Genomic DNA, 17,585 nt, shown 5'->3' on the forward strand with positions numbered 1-17,585 from the left:
AAAAAAAAAAAAAATAAAAACATAGGATAGGGCATCCCTGGTGGCGTAGTGGTAGAGAGTCTGCCTGCCGATGCAGGGGACGCGGATTCATGCCCTGGTCCGGGAGGATCCCACATACCGCAGAGTGGCTGGGCCCGTGGGCCATGGCCGCTGAGCCTGCGTGTCAGGGTCCTGTGCTCCACGGCGGGAGAGGCCACAGCAATGAGAGGCCCATGTACCGCAAAAAAAAAAAATAAATTAAATTAAATAAATAAAAAATACATAGGATAATGTGTTTTCCAAAGACAATAAAATAATGAAAACTGGAAAGAAAGGAAAATTATCCTTTACTAAAGAAAGACTTAAATTCACATTAAGAGGGTTTGCAGAACTTCAGTTTTTATGACCCACACTTGGAAATAGCCTGTGAAATGTTCACACTGCTAAGACAGAGAAATTCTAAAAGCATCCAGACAAGGAAAAATCACAAACTCAAAACATGTTAGCTGTGGTGGTCATCAGTGATGTTCACCATACCTCTGCTTAACCTCCCTTTCTAGGCACCTAGGAAAAATGCACTTCCTTGCTCTCTTGAAATTAGGTGTGACCATGTGACTCACTCTGTTCAATGAACTGTGAGATGTGTTCTGTATCACCTCTGGGTAGGAACTTTAAGAGTGTCCATGATTCATCATGCTCCCTTTCTTCCACTGGGGTGTTTGTGGAGAAATGCTGACATAACATCCACCACTTCCTTTGAGTGACTACAGAGAACAGTGTCCCCTTGCTGATCCACACTATGCATAGAGCAAAAGTAAACAATAAACTTCTTTTGTGTCAAGACACTGAAATTTAGGGTTGTTATGACTGCATAATCTAAACTATCCAGATTGAAACAGCAATTTATAAAGGGAAAAAGAAAAGCCTACCCTTGGAGTTTTCCCACAGAATACAAATTGAATAAAATCTATATAATTCCAAAGGAGAAAAAACTGACCGAAGAATTCAATCCCAGCCATGTTGTAAATAATGTGCAAAATAATTTTTGATGTATTTAAAATATTTTTTACATTTCCTCATATTACTAAACTTCATTTCTCTTTTGTATTTCTGTGGTCTGAATGACTTTAGTGATTTGTTCTGTTAAGCAGGTTGTTGGGGTTTTTACCCTTGCCTTCAACCAACTTTCCATTCTTTAGTTTTTAAAATAGACTGTATGGTCATATAGTTTACCCCTCAAAAAGTATAAAAAGATATGCAGTGAAAAGATTCCTACCTCTGTTCCCATATCCCCGCCTCAACAAATAACTCACTATATTTGTGTTTAATATCTTAGGGAGGCACATGGATGGCCAAAGAGCACATGAAAGGACTTCCCTGGTGGTGCAGTGGTAAAGAATCCTTCTGCCAATGCAGGGGACACAGGCTCTAGCCCTGGTCCAGGAAGATCCCACATGCCGCGGAGCAACTAAGCCCGTGCGCCACAACTGCTGAGCCTGTGCTCTAGAGCCTGTGAGCCACAACTACTGAAGCCCGCGTGCCTAGAGCCCATGCTCCGCAATGAGAGAAGCCCCCACTCGCCACAAGCACAGAAAGCCACTGCACAGCAACGAAGACCCAACACAACCAAAAATAAAAATAAATTTATATATTAAAAAAATGGGGACTTCCCTGGTGGCGCAGTGGTTGGGAATCTGCCTGCCAATGCAGGGGACACGGGTTCAAGCCCTGGTCCGGGAAGATCCCACATGCCACGGAGCAGCTAAGCCCGTGCGCCACAACTACTGAGCCTGTGCTCTAGAGCCCGTGAGCCAACTGCTGAGCCCACGTGCCACAACTACTGAAGCCCGGGTGACTAGAGCCTGTGCTCCGCAACAAGAGAAGCCACTGCAACAAGAAGCCAGCGCACGGCAGCTAGGGGCAGCTCCCACTCGCCGCAACTAGAGAGAAGCCTGCGGGCAGCAACGAAGACCCAATGCAGCCAAAAATAAATTAAATTAATTTTAAAAAATGCACACGAAAAGATGTCCAACATCACCAATTATTAGAGAAATGCAAATCAAAACTACAATGAGGTATCACCTCACACCGGTCAGAATGGCCATCATCAAAAAAATCTACAAATAATAAATGCTGGAGAGAGAGTGGAGAAAAGGGAACTCTCCTACACTGTTGGTGGGAATGTAAATTGTTCTCCAGACACTATGGAGAACAGTACGGCGGTTCCTTAAAAAATTAAAAATAGAACTACCTTGTGACCCAGCAATCCCACTCTTAGGCATATACCTGAAGAAAACCATAATTTGAAAAGATACATGCACCCCAATGGTCACTACAGCACTGTTTACAATAGCCAGGACATGGAAGCAACCTAAATGTCCATCAACAGAGGAATGGAAAAAGAAGATGTGGTACATATATACAATGGAATATTACTCAGCCATAAAAAAGAACAAAATAATGCCATTTGCAGCAACATGGATGGACCTAGAGATTGACATACTGACTGAAGTAAGTCAGACACAGAAAGACAAATATCATATGATAGCACTTATATGTGGAATCTAAAGAAAAGGGTACAAATGAACTTATTTACAAACAAGTCACAGATGTAGAAAACAAACTTATGGTTACCAGGGGATAAAGGGGGCAGGGACACATTGGAAGACTGGGATTGACATATACATACTACTATGTATAAAATAGATAACTAATAAGAACCTACTGTATAGCACAGGGAACTCTAGTCAATACTCTGTAATGGCCTATATAGGAAAAGAATCTAAAAAAAGAGTGGATGTGTGTATATGTAAAACTGATTCACCTCTGATATATACCTGAAACTAACACAACATTGTATATCAACTATACTCCAATAAAAATTTTTAAAAATATATACACATTTCAGGGAATTTTTGGTTCACAGATGAACCAACAGAAATATGAGCATTTTTTTCCTTTTCTTTATGTACTGTCTACAAATATTTCCTTATTCTTTTTTACTGCTGTATCATAGTCCATTATATGGATGGATGTACCATGATTTATCAACCAGTATTCTGTTGATGGGCATTTATATTGTTTCTCATCTTTCACTATTAACAAACAGTGCTGAAATAAGTAACTGTACATGCATCATTTCACAACAGTAAATTCCTAGAAATGTTGCTGAGTCAGTGGTTAGATTTTGTCTAATTCTAATTTATACCACCAGCAAAAACATCAGTATGTTATCAATCTTACAGATTTTCTTGTCAACCTGATAGAGAAAATTACTATAGTTTTTATTTAATTTACTAAATATGAGTGAAATTGAACACGTTTGTGAGTTTAAGATCGCTTTGTATTTAATTTCCTATGATCTTTCTGTGCATATCTTTGCTCAGTTTTTCTATTGTTAATAGAATTATTGTTAATAATTTAAAATAGTCTAATAATTCCAAAGCATATTAGTCACATGGTTCTCCTGTAAAAACTACCCCAAATAGCACTGAAGTCAAACACAAAAAGGAAAATCGTAATAAAAAAACAAGAATAAAGAAACAGTGGTTACATACAAGGACTGAGCCCAAGGACTGAACCAAATTAAACAATCAAAAATAAATACTATCGTAAATGTGATTATAATAAATGAAAAACTCTTAAAAGATTAAAAAAGAAAAGAAATTATCTAGATCTAAATTCCCAATTGATATACTTCAAACAATACTGGAAATGGGTGATAACAGTAAAATCCTAAAGTCCTAATTTCCTCATCTTACATAATGTACAGTGAAAACATACTGCTTAAAAAATAAAAACGTAATTTTATTTCTATTTTACATAATTTTACTTAATATAAAATAATACATAATTTTACTTATACACATAATATAAAAAGCATATTAGTGAGAAATCTAAATTTATTGCATGGAATATAGCAGAAAACAGATTTTATAATTAAATAGTAATACTTGCAATATAACAGCCATAATTTGTCTTATATAATGAATGAAGAAAGAGAAACTGAGGGAAAAAAGCAACAGTATCTTTTGAAGGTGACTAAGCAAATATAGTAAAAAGGGAAAGTAGAAGAGAATTCTAGAAGACGTGAGTGTACATATAAAAAAAACCGCCTGAGTTAGGGTTAAACAATAAGAGGAAAAAAAAGAATGCATGGTATGACAGTTACCTAATCTCCAAACAGAGACAATACCAAACCTACCTTGCAGGGTTAATGTAAAGAATAAATGACAGAACATAAATAAAAGACACAAGGTACAGGCTCAATAGCTGCTAGTCTGCTTTGTCCATTGTCAATCACAAATTCTTCAAGGATAAAAGACCATGATGGAACAAACATTATTTGAAAATTTGTTACTGTGAGGGAGAAAAAGGTAAAAAACATTGTTCAACTCAAATATACCACTCTATACAGGCTTTGCATGTCTTCTATGATTTAAATAAAAAAAAAAAAAAGCAAAATATTAGTAACACAATGATGAAAACAATGAAAAACGTTTCCAGTGTTGTCCCTAAGAATCATCACATGCCTACAAAGCAAAGGAACATCAGAAATCAACAGCTTTTACCATGGTCTTTCCTGATCCTCGGGGTCCAATAATGAGAATAGAATTACTTTCTCCATGAATAGCAGTTCTTTTTAGCAGCTCAATTAAGTGTCTGAAATGATATAAATAGGCCAAAATTTAAAAAGGTGAAATAATTTGCTAGGTAATACTTTTTAAAAGCTGAATTTGAACAAAAAACAGCCATTCCTTTTTTCTCTTCTTCTGGGCACTTGACTTATGCTCTAAATAGTCCTACAGAGAAGAACACAAATACGGATTCTCTGGAAGAAGAGAAACCAAGTAACACTGAAGTATCTTGGTCTTTATGATAGTATGGGACAAGGGACAACAGTGGCAACTCTTAGGACCTTTCACTCCACAGCTGGCTGCTGAGTATTAGGTGCAAGCTCAGAATTCTCTCCATAATACCAGATTATAGAAATGATACAAGATTGAAAGTTAAAAGGTTTTTTTTCACTATGGAAATATTGATATCTGCTCTTGCTTCACAACAGTCATTTTTTTATATACAAAGCAAAATTTTTTACCTCTATAAAATGTCTGTTAGCCTTGTTTAATAAAATCTGTGTATGACTATTTTTGCAAAACCTAAAGGGCATCTGTAAGTAGTTTCATAACAGATAAGCAGATAGCTAAACTTACTTATATTGTACTTGTACTCCAAATAGGTTACTATGTGGACTCTGATGACAAAATCTTTCACGTAAAATTCTTTGTACCTGATAAAAATAAAGTGAATAAATATAAATGAAAATATTACATATACAATCAAAAAAGAACAAGAATATACATTTATAGCAGTCAGAATTAGGTATTAATGAATCAAGTCAACCCTCCCTAAATAACTTATCATCATGACATCTGGCATTTTCCTAAGTTGTAAAATTTACAATTCTTTTTACCTATCTCAAGGCCCAGAGAAAGGATGAGAACTTAGTTGAAGCTTTCAACAAGAGAAAGAATTAGTTCCTTTAGCTACATCAGCAGTTTGAGGGCTGTTTTAATCCATGTGAATGAATGAATACCTCACTTTGCGTAACGTATCAGCCAACAAACAAAGACAGGAGAGAATCTAATAATGTAATCTAATTTAATAATGCTCATGAACCACACCTCAGTCTCTAGAGACCAACACATCTAAACTGGTTTACCTCAAGCCTTATCAATCTCTACCTGTCACAGAAGTCAGGATTCCGAGGAAATAAAAGAAATTTAGGGCTTCCCTGGTGGTGCAGTGGTTGAGAGTCTGCTTGCCAATGCAGGGGACACGGGTCCGAGCCCTGGTCCAGGAGGATCCCACGTGCCGCGGAGTGGCTGTGCCCGTGGGCCATGGCCGCTGAGCCTGTGCGTCCGGAGCCTGTGCTCCACAACGGGAGAGGCCACAGCAGTGAGAGGCCCGCGTACCGCAAAAAAAAAAAAAAAAAAAAAAAAAAAGAAATTTAAAAGTCCATATAGTTATTGAGGGCCTATTGGATGCAGAGCACCATACTACTAAAAGAACATGATCTATGCCTAAAAAAACACTGCAAATATATTGGAAAGAAATGAATGTATTTGGAAAAAAAATGACACATTCAAGAAACAACCTGCAAAATAGCAGTAACAGCATATAAGGATTTGTTCAATTATATGGAAGAAATTATATTCACCTAGGACATAAAATACGAAATCATTGGAATTAAGAAAAAATTCTTCTAAAGACCTAAATTTTGAGTTTGCCTTAGAACAAAGGGCTTAGATTCAGTTGTTAAAAAAAAAAAAAAAGAAGCCAATCTATCACAATCTTTAAAAATACGGATCATTAAAATCATTCCTTTTCTGCTCTGCTGCTAATACAGAGGTCCTCAGTGACAAAAACCTTAGGAGGCTGTTTCAGATTTAGCCCCATCAGCAGAAACAAGAAGCCTCCAGGATTATTTGCTTCTCCCAGACTGACAGCATGGGACTGATCCTTCACATACCAAAGAAATAGATCTGAGTTCTCTTTACATGTACCAGAGGACGAGCAAAGCAAATTATTCACTGGGGATAAAATAATTCATACTTATAGTTATAGAGGAAGTGGAAAGAATAGGAAGATTGGTGCCAAAGAGACAATAACACTTTTCTGGCAGGCCTGTTTTGAAGATTAAAAGAGGCAGTTATCTATAACACAATATAGGTATTATACAGGTAATAGCTGATATCTGTAAAAAAATTAAAGGGGCATATATAGATTCAACGAATCACAGTGTGTATTCCGCCCCCTAGATAAGATCACTAGAAGTCAAAAGACAACCCTCAGTCCTTTTCTTTTTTTAAACTTCATTAAAGTGTATTAGAGAGACAACTATGTATAAAATAAAGTGAGAGATAAAGTGAAGTTGTAGTGAATAGTCAGAGGTTCAAAAATCCTAAAGTGATCTGAGATGAAAGTTAAACAGGTGTATACATGTGTAGAAATTAATTAAGCTGCACATGGAAGATTTGTTCACTTTACAAAGATATGTAAAAGTTACATTAAAAAACAGAATTAAACATTTTCCTTCTAAAAGAAGGAAGGTAAGGTCTCACAAAGGAATGCCAATAACATTTAGTTTTTTTGTTTTTTTTTTTTGCGGTACACGGGCCTCTCACTGTTGTGGCCTCTCCCGTTGCAGAGCACAGGCTCCGGCACACAGGATCAGCGGCCATGGCTCAGGGGCCCAGCCACTCCGCGACATGTGGGATCTTCCTGGAACGGGGCACGAACCCATGTCCCCTACATCAGCAGGTGGACTCTCAACCACTGTGCCACCAGGGAAGCCCAACATTTAGTTTTTGTTTAAAAGAAATGTAGTTCTGGTCAAGCCAGATAAATAGAAATGCCAGTGTAAGGAGTTCCCTGGCAGTTCAGTGGTTAAGACTTCACCTTACGATGTAGGGGGTGTGGGTTCGATCACCGGTTGGGGAGCTAAGATCCCATATATCTCATGGCCAAAAAACCAAAACATAAAACAAAAGCAATATTGTAATAAACTCAATAAAGACTTTAAACATGGTCCACATCAAAAAAAATCTTTAAAAAAGAAATGCCAGTGTAGAAATATCATGCACATTCCCTACTAGACTCCTCAAAAGAGATATATATGCACTTAAGAAAACATTAAATGTTCATGATAAAAACACTCAACATACTAGGAATATAAAGGGACTTCCTCAACCTGATAAAGAACACACACAAAAACCTACAGCTAACATCATACTCAATGGTGAAAGACTGAACGCATTTCCCCAATATCAAAAACAAAATAAGATTGTCTGCTCTTGCTAGTTTATTCGGTGTTATACTGAAGGTTCTAGTTAGGGCAATTAGACAAGAAAAAGAAATGAGATTCATCTAGATTGAGAAGAAAGAATTAAAACTATCTCTATTGCAGATGACACGATCTTATATAAAGAAAATCCTAAGGAATAAACTAAAAAAATATTAGAATAAACGAGTTCAGGAAGGTTACAGAATACAAGATTAATATAGAAAAATCAATTTCATTTAGATACACTTGCAATAAATAAAACATAAAATTAAGAAAACAATTCCGTTTACAATAGTACCAAAAGGAATAAAATACTTAGGAATAAATTTACCAAAAGAAGTACAAAACTCTAAAGATAATATTAAACTAAACTGAACTAGAGCACATTTAGGAAGACATGAGTAAAGTTAGGATTCCATCTATCCAAAGACTTAGAGGTTGAAATTAGGAAGTAGCAAACATACTCTTCCCTTGAGAATGAAAAGAGTGGTTCTTCATACATGCTGAGGGAAGAATTCAAGTTAAGAAGATGACTAATTCTCTTACCACCTTTGCATGGTAACAGACCTTCAGAGTAATGAAAACATATACCAACCTGTGAAAGGTATTCTGCTTGTATTAAGTTGTTACTCTTTGATTTTCGACTGCTCATTTCAACAAACTGAAATCCTTAAAATAAAGAAAAAAAAATTTTAGCATGAATATAAAGACTATTGACTTACAGAGATTATTTAAGAATGTACTATTATAGAATCAAAATAAACAAGTTTTAAAACATGAAAAATGTTCAAATTTCTCACTTTAAAAATTCTCAGTTGAACCTAATTGTAGGAATCATTTCATAATATATGTAAATAAAACCATCCTGCTAAACATCTTAAAATTATACAGTGATGTATGTAAATTGTTTCTCAATAAAAACAGAAAAAACAACCATCTCAATGGCTCCTCTTTGTCTAAGTACAGGTTTCATTGACACTCCATTCCACAATTTAGATGGTTCTCACGCACAATTACTCCTACCTTTCTTTTCAATCTACTATTCAGCTTCCCTTCCTTGCCTTTAAAAACAAAAACCAATCTATATGCTTCCTTTACATACAATGTTTCTCCCCACATCCATCCCACAGGATCAGCCCTTCCAGAAAGCTTTCACTTTCTTGTTCTACTCATCAGTCATAAACACTCATTACAGACTAGGTAAAATGTCTCTTCTGTAAACATACAGAACTGCCTGTACTTCTTTTTCATAATCAAATCACACTAAACAAAATTTGGTTAACTGTCAGTGTCCCCAAACTGAGGATATTTAAAAGTTCCAAGCATTTTAGCATAATGTCCAAAATAAAATTGGCAATGGTAACTGGAATGAAAAATACATATACTAACAAAAAAAAAGAAGTTCTGTAAAATTCTCCTTGAGGGCAATATACTCATAGATAAACACCTTTGGCTAAAAGATCTAATTTTCTCATCAACAATTTCCTATATAATTACTTTACTAATCAGGTAATAATAGCTTAGCCAGTAACTGTTACAAGTGCTCTGATTTTATGAACTCATTTAATCCTAAGAATAACCCTGTGGTATAAATATGATCATTAACACTGCTTTCAGATTAGAAGACACAGAAAGGTTAAGTAGCTTGACCAAAACCAGTGTGTAAGTTAGAGTCAAGATTTAAACCCAGTCACGGTATACTTGATTATATATAACTATTATATATAGCTATAACTGTATATACTTGGTTAACTGCTATTTAGTCAACTGTTTTATTTTATTTTTTTGCGGTACACGGGCCTCTCACTGTTGTGGCCTCTCCCGTTGCGGAGCACAGGCTCCGGACACGCAGGCTCAGCGGCCATGGCTCATGGGCCTAGCCGCTCCGCGGCATGTGGCATCTTCCCAGACCAGGGCACGAACCCATGTCCCCTGCATTGGCAGGCGGACTCTCAACCACTGCGCCACCAGGGAAGCCCTCAACTGCTTTTAAAAAGTACACATTTCAATAACTTAAAGGAAGATCAACCTCTGTGACATATTTCATATTCATATTTATTAATTTCATATACTGACAGATGCCAACCCTTGGAATGCTGTTTCTAACAGGACAGCAGTTGAGAAATGCTTTGAAAAACAGATAACAAGCAAATCTGTCCCTCCCTTCTTAAACCCCAAAGGGCTTCTGGCTCCAGGCACTCAAATTGGAAACTCAAGAACAGAGTACTCTACTGATGTCTTGGTCCCTTAAGAAGCTCCTTTCTTAGGAGAAAAGTGGTTTCCTCAGTCACCCTTAGAGCCCTTCTAGCAGCTTTTTCTCTGTATGAGGCACCTTGCTTGAGAAACTTTACACTAATTATTTTAATTTTATTCTATTTAAAAATTTTCCCTTAAATCAGAGTTGTGTGTGGGCAAAAAACCATTTTAGCAACATGAAATGATATCCTCATTCTGGTTTAAGATACTCTTGACTGTGAAGAAGGTCTACAAGCCAAAATCTGAAATCACAGGAAACAATGGAACAAATGTCCCCTAAACAATAAGGAGAAGTGAATTTTTAAAAAATGGAGGAGAGCTTTTACAATATACCTTATCTTTGTAGAGCTATATTAGCGATTTCACAGTATTAATGGAATTAAAACATATTTCTCCCCATTTCATGGGTTGAAAAAACATGCTCAGAAGAGGTAAGTAAAATGCCTGAGGTTGCAGGGTAGGTGTCTAATCTGCCTCTTTGCATCAAATATAATTCAGGTAAGCCACTAAAAACAAACATATTCTTCATTTGGTGATCATTCATGAAAGAAACATACACATACACACTACTTCAGTTCCTAACCCACATAAATTTTTACTGCAAATTGAGTCTTAATTGACATTGATTTTAATACATCTAGCCCCTCCAAATAACAGTCAAGTCTCCACTCTATTACAAAGAATATTTTAAAAGACAATTCTAACTTTATAGATGAAACGACAAGTTTTGGAATGATAGATGCAAACCACACATCTGACAAAGGACTTATATACAGAGAAGCTTCAAAGCTCAACAATACAGAAATCTAGAAAAATGGACAAAGGGGCATAGACACTTCAACCAAAGAGGGTATATGGATGCCAAATAAACACATGAAACACATTAGTCATTAGGAAAATGCAAATTATAACCACAACGAGGTATATGTACACACCTATTTGAACAGCAAAAATTAAAAAGTGAAAACAGCAAATGCTGGTGAGGATGCAGAGAATCCACATCTCTAATACAACTACTGGTAAGAAAGTGAAATGTTATAGCCATTCTGCAAAGTTTCCTTTAGGCAGTTTTTTTTTAATTTAACTTAATTTTATTTTTTTATACAGCTGGTTATTAGCTATCTATTTTATACATATTAGTGTATACATGTCAATTCCAATCTCCCAATTAATCCCACAACCACCCAACAACCCGCTTTCGCCCCTTGGTGTCCATACGCTAATTCTCTACATCCGTGTCTCCACCTCTGCATTGCAAACCAGTTCATCTGTACCATTTTTCTAGACTCCACATATATGAGTTAATGTACAATACTTGTTTTTCTCTTTGACTTACTTCACTCTGCATGACAGTATATAGGTCCATCCACATCTCTAGAAATGACACAATTTCATTCCTTTTTATGGCTGAGTAATATTCCATTGCATATATGTACCACAATTTCCTTAGACGTTTGTCTGTCTATGGGCATTTAGGTTGCTTCCATGACCTGGCTACTGTAAATAGTGCTGCAATGAACACTGGGGTGCATGTGTATTTTTAAATTATGGTTTTCTCTGGGTATATGCCCAGTAATGGGATTGCTGGGACACACGGTAGCTCTATTTTTAGTTTAAGGAACCTCCATACTGTTCTCCATAGTGGCTGCATCAATTTACAATCCCACCAACAGTACAAGAGGGTTCCCTTTTCCCCACACCCTCTGCAGCATTTATTGTTTGTAGATTTTCTGATGATGCCCATTCTAACCGGTATCAGTTGATACCTCATTGTACTTTTGATTTGCATTTCTCTAATAATTAGTGATGTTGAGCATCTTTTCATGTGCCTTTTGGCCATCTGTATGTCTTTGGAGAAATGTCTATTTAGGTCTTCTGCCCATTTTTTGAGGGGGTTGCTTTTTTTTTTTAATATTGAGCTGCATAAGCTGTTTATGTATTTTGGAGATTAATCCTTTGTTGATTTGTTTGCAAATGTTTTCTCCCATTCTGAGGGTTGTACTTTCGTCTTGTTTATAGTTTCCTTTGTTGTGCAAAAGCTTTTAAGTTTCATTAGATCCCATTTGTTTATTTTTGTTTTTATTTCCATTACTCTAGGAGGTGGGTCAAAAAAGATCTTGCTGTGATTTATGTCAAAGAGTGTTCTTCCTATGTTTTCCTCGAAGATTTTATAGTGTCCAGTCTTACATTTAGGTCTTTAATCCATTTTGAGTTTATTTTTGTGTATGGTGTCAGGGAGTGTTCTAATTTCATTCTTATACATGTAGCTGTCCAGTTTTCCCAGCACCAGTTACTGAAGAAACTGTCTTTTCTCCATTGCATATCCTTGCCTCCTTTGTCATATATTAGCTGACCAAAGGTGTGTGGGTTTTCTGGGCTTTCTATCCTGTTCCACTGATCGATATTTCTGTTTTTGTGTCAGTACCATGTTATCTTGATTGCTGTAGCTTTGTAGTATAGTCTGAAGTCAGGGAGTCTGATTCCTCCAGCTCCACTTTTTTCCCTCAAGATTGCTTTGGCTATTTGGAGTCTTTTATATTTCCATACAAATTTTAAGATTTTTTTGCTCTAGTTCTGTACAAAATGCCATTGGTATCTTGATAGGGATTACACTGAATCTGTAGTTTGCTTTGGGTACTAGAGTCATTTTCACAATATTGATTCTTCCAATCCAAGAACATGGTATATCTCTCAATCTGTTTGTGTCATCTTTGATTTCCTTCATCAGTGTCTTATAGCTTTCTGAGTAGAGGTCTTTTACCTCCTTAGGTAGATTTATTCCTAGATATTTTATTATTTTTGTTACAATGATGAATGGAATGGTTTCCTTAATTTCTCTTTCTGATCTTTCATTGTTAGTGTACAGGGATGTAAAAGATTTCTGTGCATTAATTTTGTATCCTGCAACTTTACCGAATTCATTGATTAGCTCTAGTAGTTTTCTGGTGGCATTTTTAGGATTACCTATGTATAGTATCATGTCATCTGCAAACAGTGACAATTTTACTTCTACTTTTCCAATTTGGATTCCTTTTATTTTTTTCTTCTCTGATTGCCGTGGTTAGGACTTCCAAAACTATGCTGAATACTAGTGGCAAGACTGGACATCCTTGTTTTGTTCCTGAGCTTAGAGGAAATGCTTTCAGTTTTTTACCATAGAGAATGATGCTTGCTGTGGGTTTATCTTATATGGCCTTTATTATGTTGAGGTTGGTTCCCTGTGTCCATGTTCTGGAGATTTTTTAATCATAAATGGGTGTTGAATTTTGTCAAAAGCTTTGACTGCATCTATTGAGATGATCATATGGTTTCTATTCTTCAATCTGTTAATATTGTGTATCACACTGATTTGTGTATATTGAAGAATCCTTGAATCTCTGGTATAAATCCCTCTTGACCATCATGTATGATCCTTTTAGTGTGTTGCTGGATTTTGTCTGCTAGTATTTTTTGGGAATTTTTGCATCTATACACATCAGTAATGTTGGTCTGTAATTTTCATTTTTTGTAGTATCTTTGATTTTTGTATCAGGGTGATGGTGGCCTCGTAGAATGAGTTTGGGAGTGTTCCTTCCTCTGCAATTTTTTTGGAAGAGTTTGAGAAGGATGTGTATTAGCTCTTCTCTAAATGTTCAATACAATTCACCTGTGAAACCATCTGGTCCTGGACTTTTGTTTGCTGCAAGATTTTTAAGCATAGTTTCAATTTCATTACTTCTGATTTGTCTGTTCATATTTTCTATTTCTTCTTGGTTCAGTCTTGAAAGGTTGTGCTTGTCTAAGAATTTGTCCACTTCCTCCAGGTTGTCCATTTTATGGGCATATAGTTGCTTGTAGTAATCTCTCATGATCCTTTGCATCTCTACAGTGTCAGTTGTTACTTCTTGATTTTCATTTCTAATTTTATTGATTCTTGATGAGTCTGGCTAAAGGTTTATCAATTTTGTTTATCTTCTCAAAGAAACAGCTTTTAGTTTTATTGATCTTTGCTACTGTTTTCTATGTTTCTACTTTCTTTCTCCTCTGATCTTTATGACTTCTTTCCTTCTACTCAGTTTGGGTTTTGTTTGTTCTTCTTTCTCTAGTATCCTTAAGGTGTAAGGTTAGATTGTATGAGATATTTCTTGCTACTTGAGGCAGGGTTGTATTGCTATAAACTGCCCTTTTAGAACTGCTTTTGCTGCATCCCACAGGTTTTTGATCATTGTGTTTTCGTTGTCATTTTTCTCTAGGTATTTTTTGACTTACTCTTTGATTTCTTAAGTGATCTTTTGGTTATTTAGTAACATATTGATTAGCCTGTGTTTGTGTTTTTTGCGGTTTTTAACCTGAAACTGATTTCTAATCTCATAGCATTGTTGTCAGAAAAGATGCATGCTATGATTTCAATTTTCTTAAATTTACTGAGGTTTGATTTGTGACCCAAGATGTGGTCTATCCTGGAGAATGTTCTGTGTGCAACTGAGAAGAAAGTGTAATCTGCTGGTTTTGGATGGAATGTGCTATAAATATCAATTAAATCTATCTTCTCTATAGTGTCATTTAAATCTTGTGTTTCCTTATTAATTTTCTGTCTGGATGATCTGTCCATTGCTGTAAGTGAGCTGTTAAAATCCCTCACTATTACTGTGTTACTGTCGATTTTCTCTTTTATAGCTGTTAGCATTTGCCATATGTACTGAGGTGCTCCTATGTTGGGTTCATAGATATTTATAATTGTTATATCTTCTTCATGGATTGATCCCTTGATCGTTATGTAGTGTCCTCCCTTGTCTCTTGTAACAATCTTTGTTTTAAAGTCTATTTTATCTGATATAAGTATTACTACCCCAGCTTTCTTTTGATTTCCATTTGCATGGAGTATCTTTTTCCATCCCCTCACTTTCAGTCTGTATGTGTCCCTAGGTCTGAAGTGGGTCTCTTATAGACAGCATATAGATGGGTCTTGTTTTTGTATAAATTCAGCAAGCCTGTGTCTTTTGGTTGGAGCATTTAATCCATTCACATTTAAGGTAATTATCAATATATATGTTCCTATTACCATTTTCTTAATTGTTTTGGGTTTGTTTTCGTAGGCCCTTTTCTTCTCTTGTTTCCCACTTAGAAATGTTCCATTAGCATTTGCTGTAGAGCTGGTTTGGTGAAGCTGAATTCTCTTAGCTTTTGCTTGTCTGTAAAGCTTTTGATTTCTGTTGAATCTGAATGAGATCCTTGCCAGCTAGAGCAATCTTGGTTGTAGGTTCCTCCTTTTCATCACTTTAAATATATTGTGCCACTCCCTTCTGGCTTGTAGAGTTTTTGCTAAGAAATCAGCTGTTAACCTTATGGGAGTTCCCTTGTATGTTATTTGTTGTTTTTCCCTTGCTGCTTTTAATAATTCTTCTTTGTATTTAATTCTTGTCAATTTGATTACTATGTGTCTTGGCATGTTTCTCCTTGGGTTTATCCTGTATGGGACTCTCTGTGCTTCCTGGACTTGACTATTTCCTTTCCCATGTTAGGGAAGTTTTCGCCTGTAATCGCCTCAAATATTTTCTCAGGTCCTTTCTCTCAATCTTCTTCTTCTGGGACCCCTATAATGCCAATGTTGGTGCATTTAATATTGTTCCAGAGGTCTCTTAGGCTGTCTTCATTTCTTTTCATTCTTTTTTTTTTTCTGTTCTGCAGCAGCAAATTCCACCTTTCTGTCTTCCAGGTCACTTACCCGTTCTTCTGCCTCAGTTATTCTAGTATTGATTCCTTCTATTGTATTTTTCACTTCAGTTATTGTATTGTTCATGTCTGTTTGTTTGTCCTTTAATTCTTCTAGGTGTTGGTTCTTTAATTCTTCTAGGTCTTTGTTAAACATTTCTTGCATTTTTTTTATATTTGCCTCATTCTTTTTCTGAGGTCCTGGATCATCTTCACTATCATCATTCTGAATTCTTTTTCTGGAATGTTGCCTATCTCCACTTCATTTAGTTGTTTTTTCTGGGGTTTTATCTTGTTCCTTCATCTGGTATATAGTCCTCTGCCTTTTCATTTTGTCTTTCTGTGAATGTGCTTTTTGTTCCACAAGCTGCAGGACTGTAGTTCTTCTTGCTTCTGCTGTCTGCCCTCTGATGGATGAGGCTATCTAAGAGGCTTGTGCAAGCTTCCTGATGGGAGGGACTAGTGATGGGCAGAGCTCAGTAAAACTTTAATCCACTTGTTTGCTGATGGGTGGGGCTGAGTTCCCTCCCTGTTGGTTGTTTGGCCTGAGTGACCCAGCACTGGAGCCTTTGGTGGGGCTAATGGTAGACTCCAGGAGGGCACATGCCAAGGAGTACTTCTCAGAACTTCTGCTGCCAGTGCCCTTGTCCCTGTGGTGAGCCACAGCCAGCCCCTGCCTCTTCAGGAGACCCTCCAACACTATCACGTAGGTCTGGTTCAGTCTCCTATAGGGTCACTGCTCCTTTCCCCTGGATCCTGATATGTACACTACTTTGTGTGTGCCCTCCATGAGTGGAGTCTCTATTTCCCCCAGTTCTGTCAAAGTCCTGCAATCAAATCCCGCTAGCCTTCAAAGTCTGATTCTCTGGGAATTCCTCCTCCCATTGCCGGAACCCCAGGTTGGGAAGCCTGACGTGGCAGTCAGAACCTTCAGTCCAGTGGGTGGACTTCTGTGGTAAAACTGTTCTCCAATTTGTGAGTCACCCACCCAGCGGTTATGCGATTTGATTTTATTGTGTTTGCACCCCTCCTACCATCTCATTGTTGTTTCTTCTTTGTCTTTGGATGTGGGGTATCTTTTTTGATGAGTTCCAGTGTCTTCCTGTCGACTCTTCAGCACTTAGTTGTGATTCTGAAGTTCTCGAAAAAGAGAGTGAGAGCACGTCCTTCTACTCCACCATCTTGAACCCGTTTTAAGCTCTCCTATGCTTTGGCAGTTTCTTATAAACGAACACTTACCATGTAACATGGCAATTGTACTTGGTATTTATACCAAAGAAATGAAAATTTATCCTCAAACAAAAACCTGTAAATGTGAATCTTCACAACAATTTTATTTGTAATAGCCAAAAAACTGAAAACAATACAGATGTCCTTCAAAGAGCCAATGGAGTTAAAGAAACTGAAACATCCATACATACAGGGGGACTGTAACTGAGGAAAAAAAAAAGAGAGATTAACTACTGATATGTGTGAAATAACTTGGATGGCTCTCAAGGGCATCATGCTTAGTGAACAGAAAAAAGAAAAAAAAGGCCGATCTCAAAAAAATTACATATTTTACAATTCCATTTAAAAAACATTCTTGGAATGACAAAACTATTATGAAGATGAAGAACAGATTCATGATTGTGAGGAGACAGAACTTAGGGGTGAGTATGACTACAAAAAGGAGTTACATGAAGAATGTTCTCTGTGATGATGGAACAGTTCGGCATCTTTATTGCAATGGTGTTCAAACAAATCTAACCATGGGATAAAATCACAGAGAATTATACAGACACACAAAAATGAGTGCTAGTAAAAACTGCTG

At 36.6% G+C, this 17,585-nt stretch overlaps 1 protein-coding gene across 2 annotated transcripts in view; it reads right to left on the minus strand.

Annotated features, from left to right (window-relative positions):
• Positions 1-17,585, minus strand: part of ORC4 (origin recognition complex subunit 4) — a 94,197-nt gene that overhangs the window by 31,398 nt on the left and 45,214 nt on the right. Inside the window, exons 2-4 of one of the 2 annotated variants that reach the window (XM_024744089.1) lie at positions 8,421-8,494; positions 5,193-5,269; positions 4,551-4,641 (exon numbers count right to left, since the gene is read on the minus strand). In XM_024744089.1, coding sequence (XP_024599857.1) covers positions 4,551-4,641; positions 5,193-5,269; positions 8,421-8,477 — 225 coding nt within the window. In that variant the 5' untranslated portion in view covers positions 8,478-8,494. Of the gene's footprint in view, positions 1-4,550; positions 4,642-5,192; positions 5,270-5,723; positions 5,851-8,420; positions 8,495-17,585 lie in introns of those variants that run through there. The other variant, XM_024744090.1, reaches the window with a different exon arrangement.

Source organism: Neophocaena asiaeorientalis, unplaced genomic scaffold, assembly GCF_003031525.2.
Source record: "Neophocaena asiaeorientalis asiaeorientalis breed wild unplaced genomic scaffold, Neophocaena_asiaeorientalis_V1.1 scaffold11, whole genome shotgun sequence".
Lineage (NCBI taxonomy): Eukaryota > Metazoa > Chordata > Mammalia > Artiodactyla > Phocoenidae > Neophocaena > Neophocaena asiaeorientalis.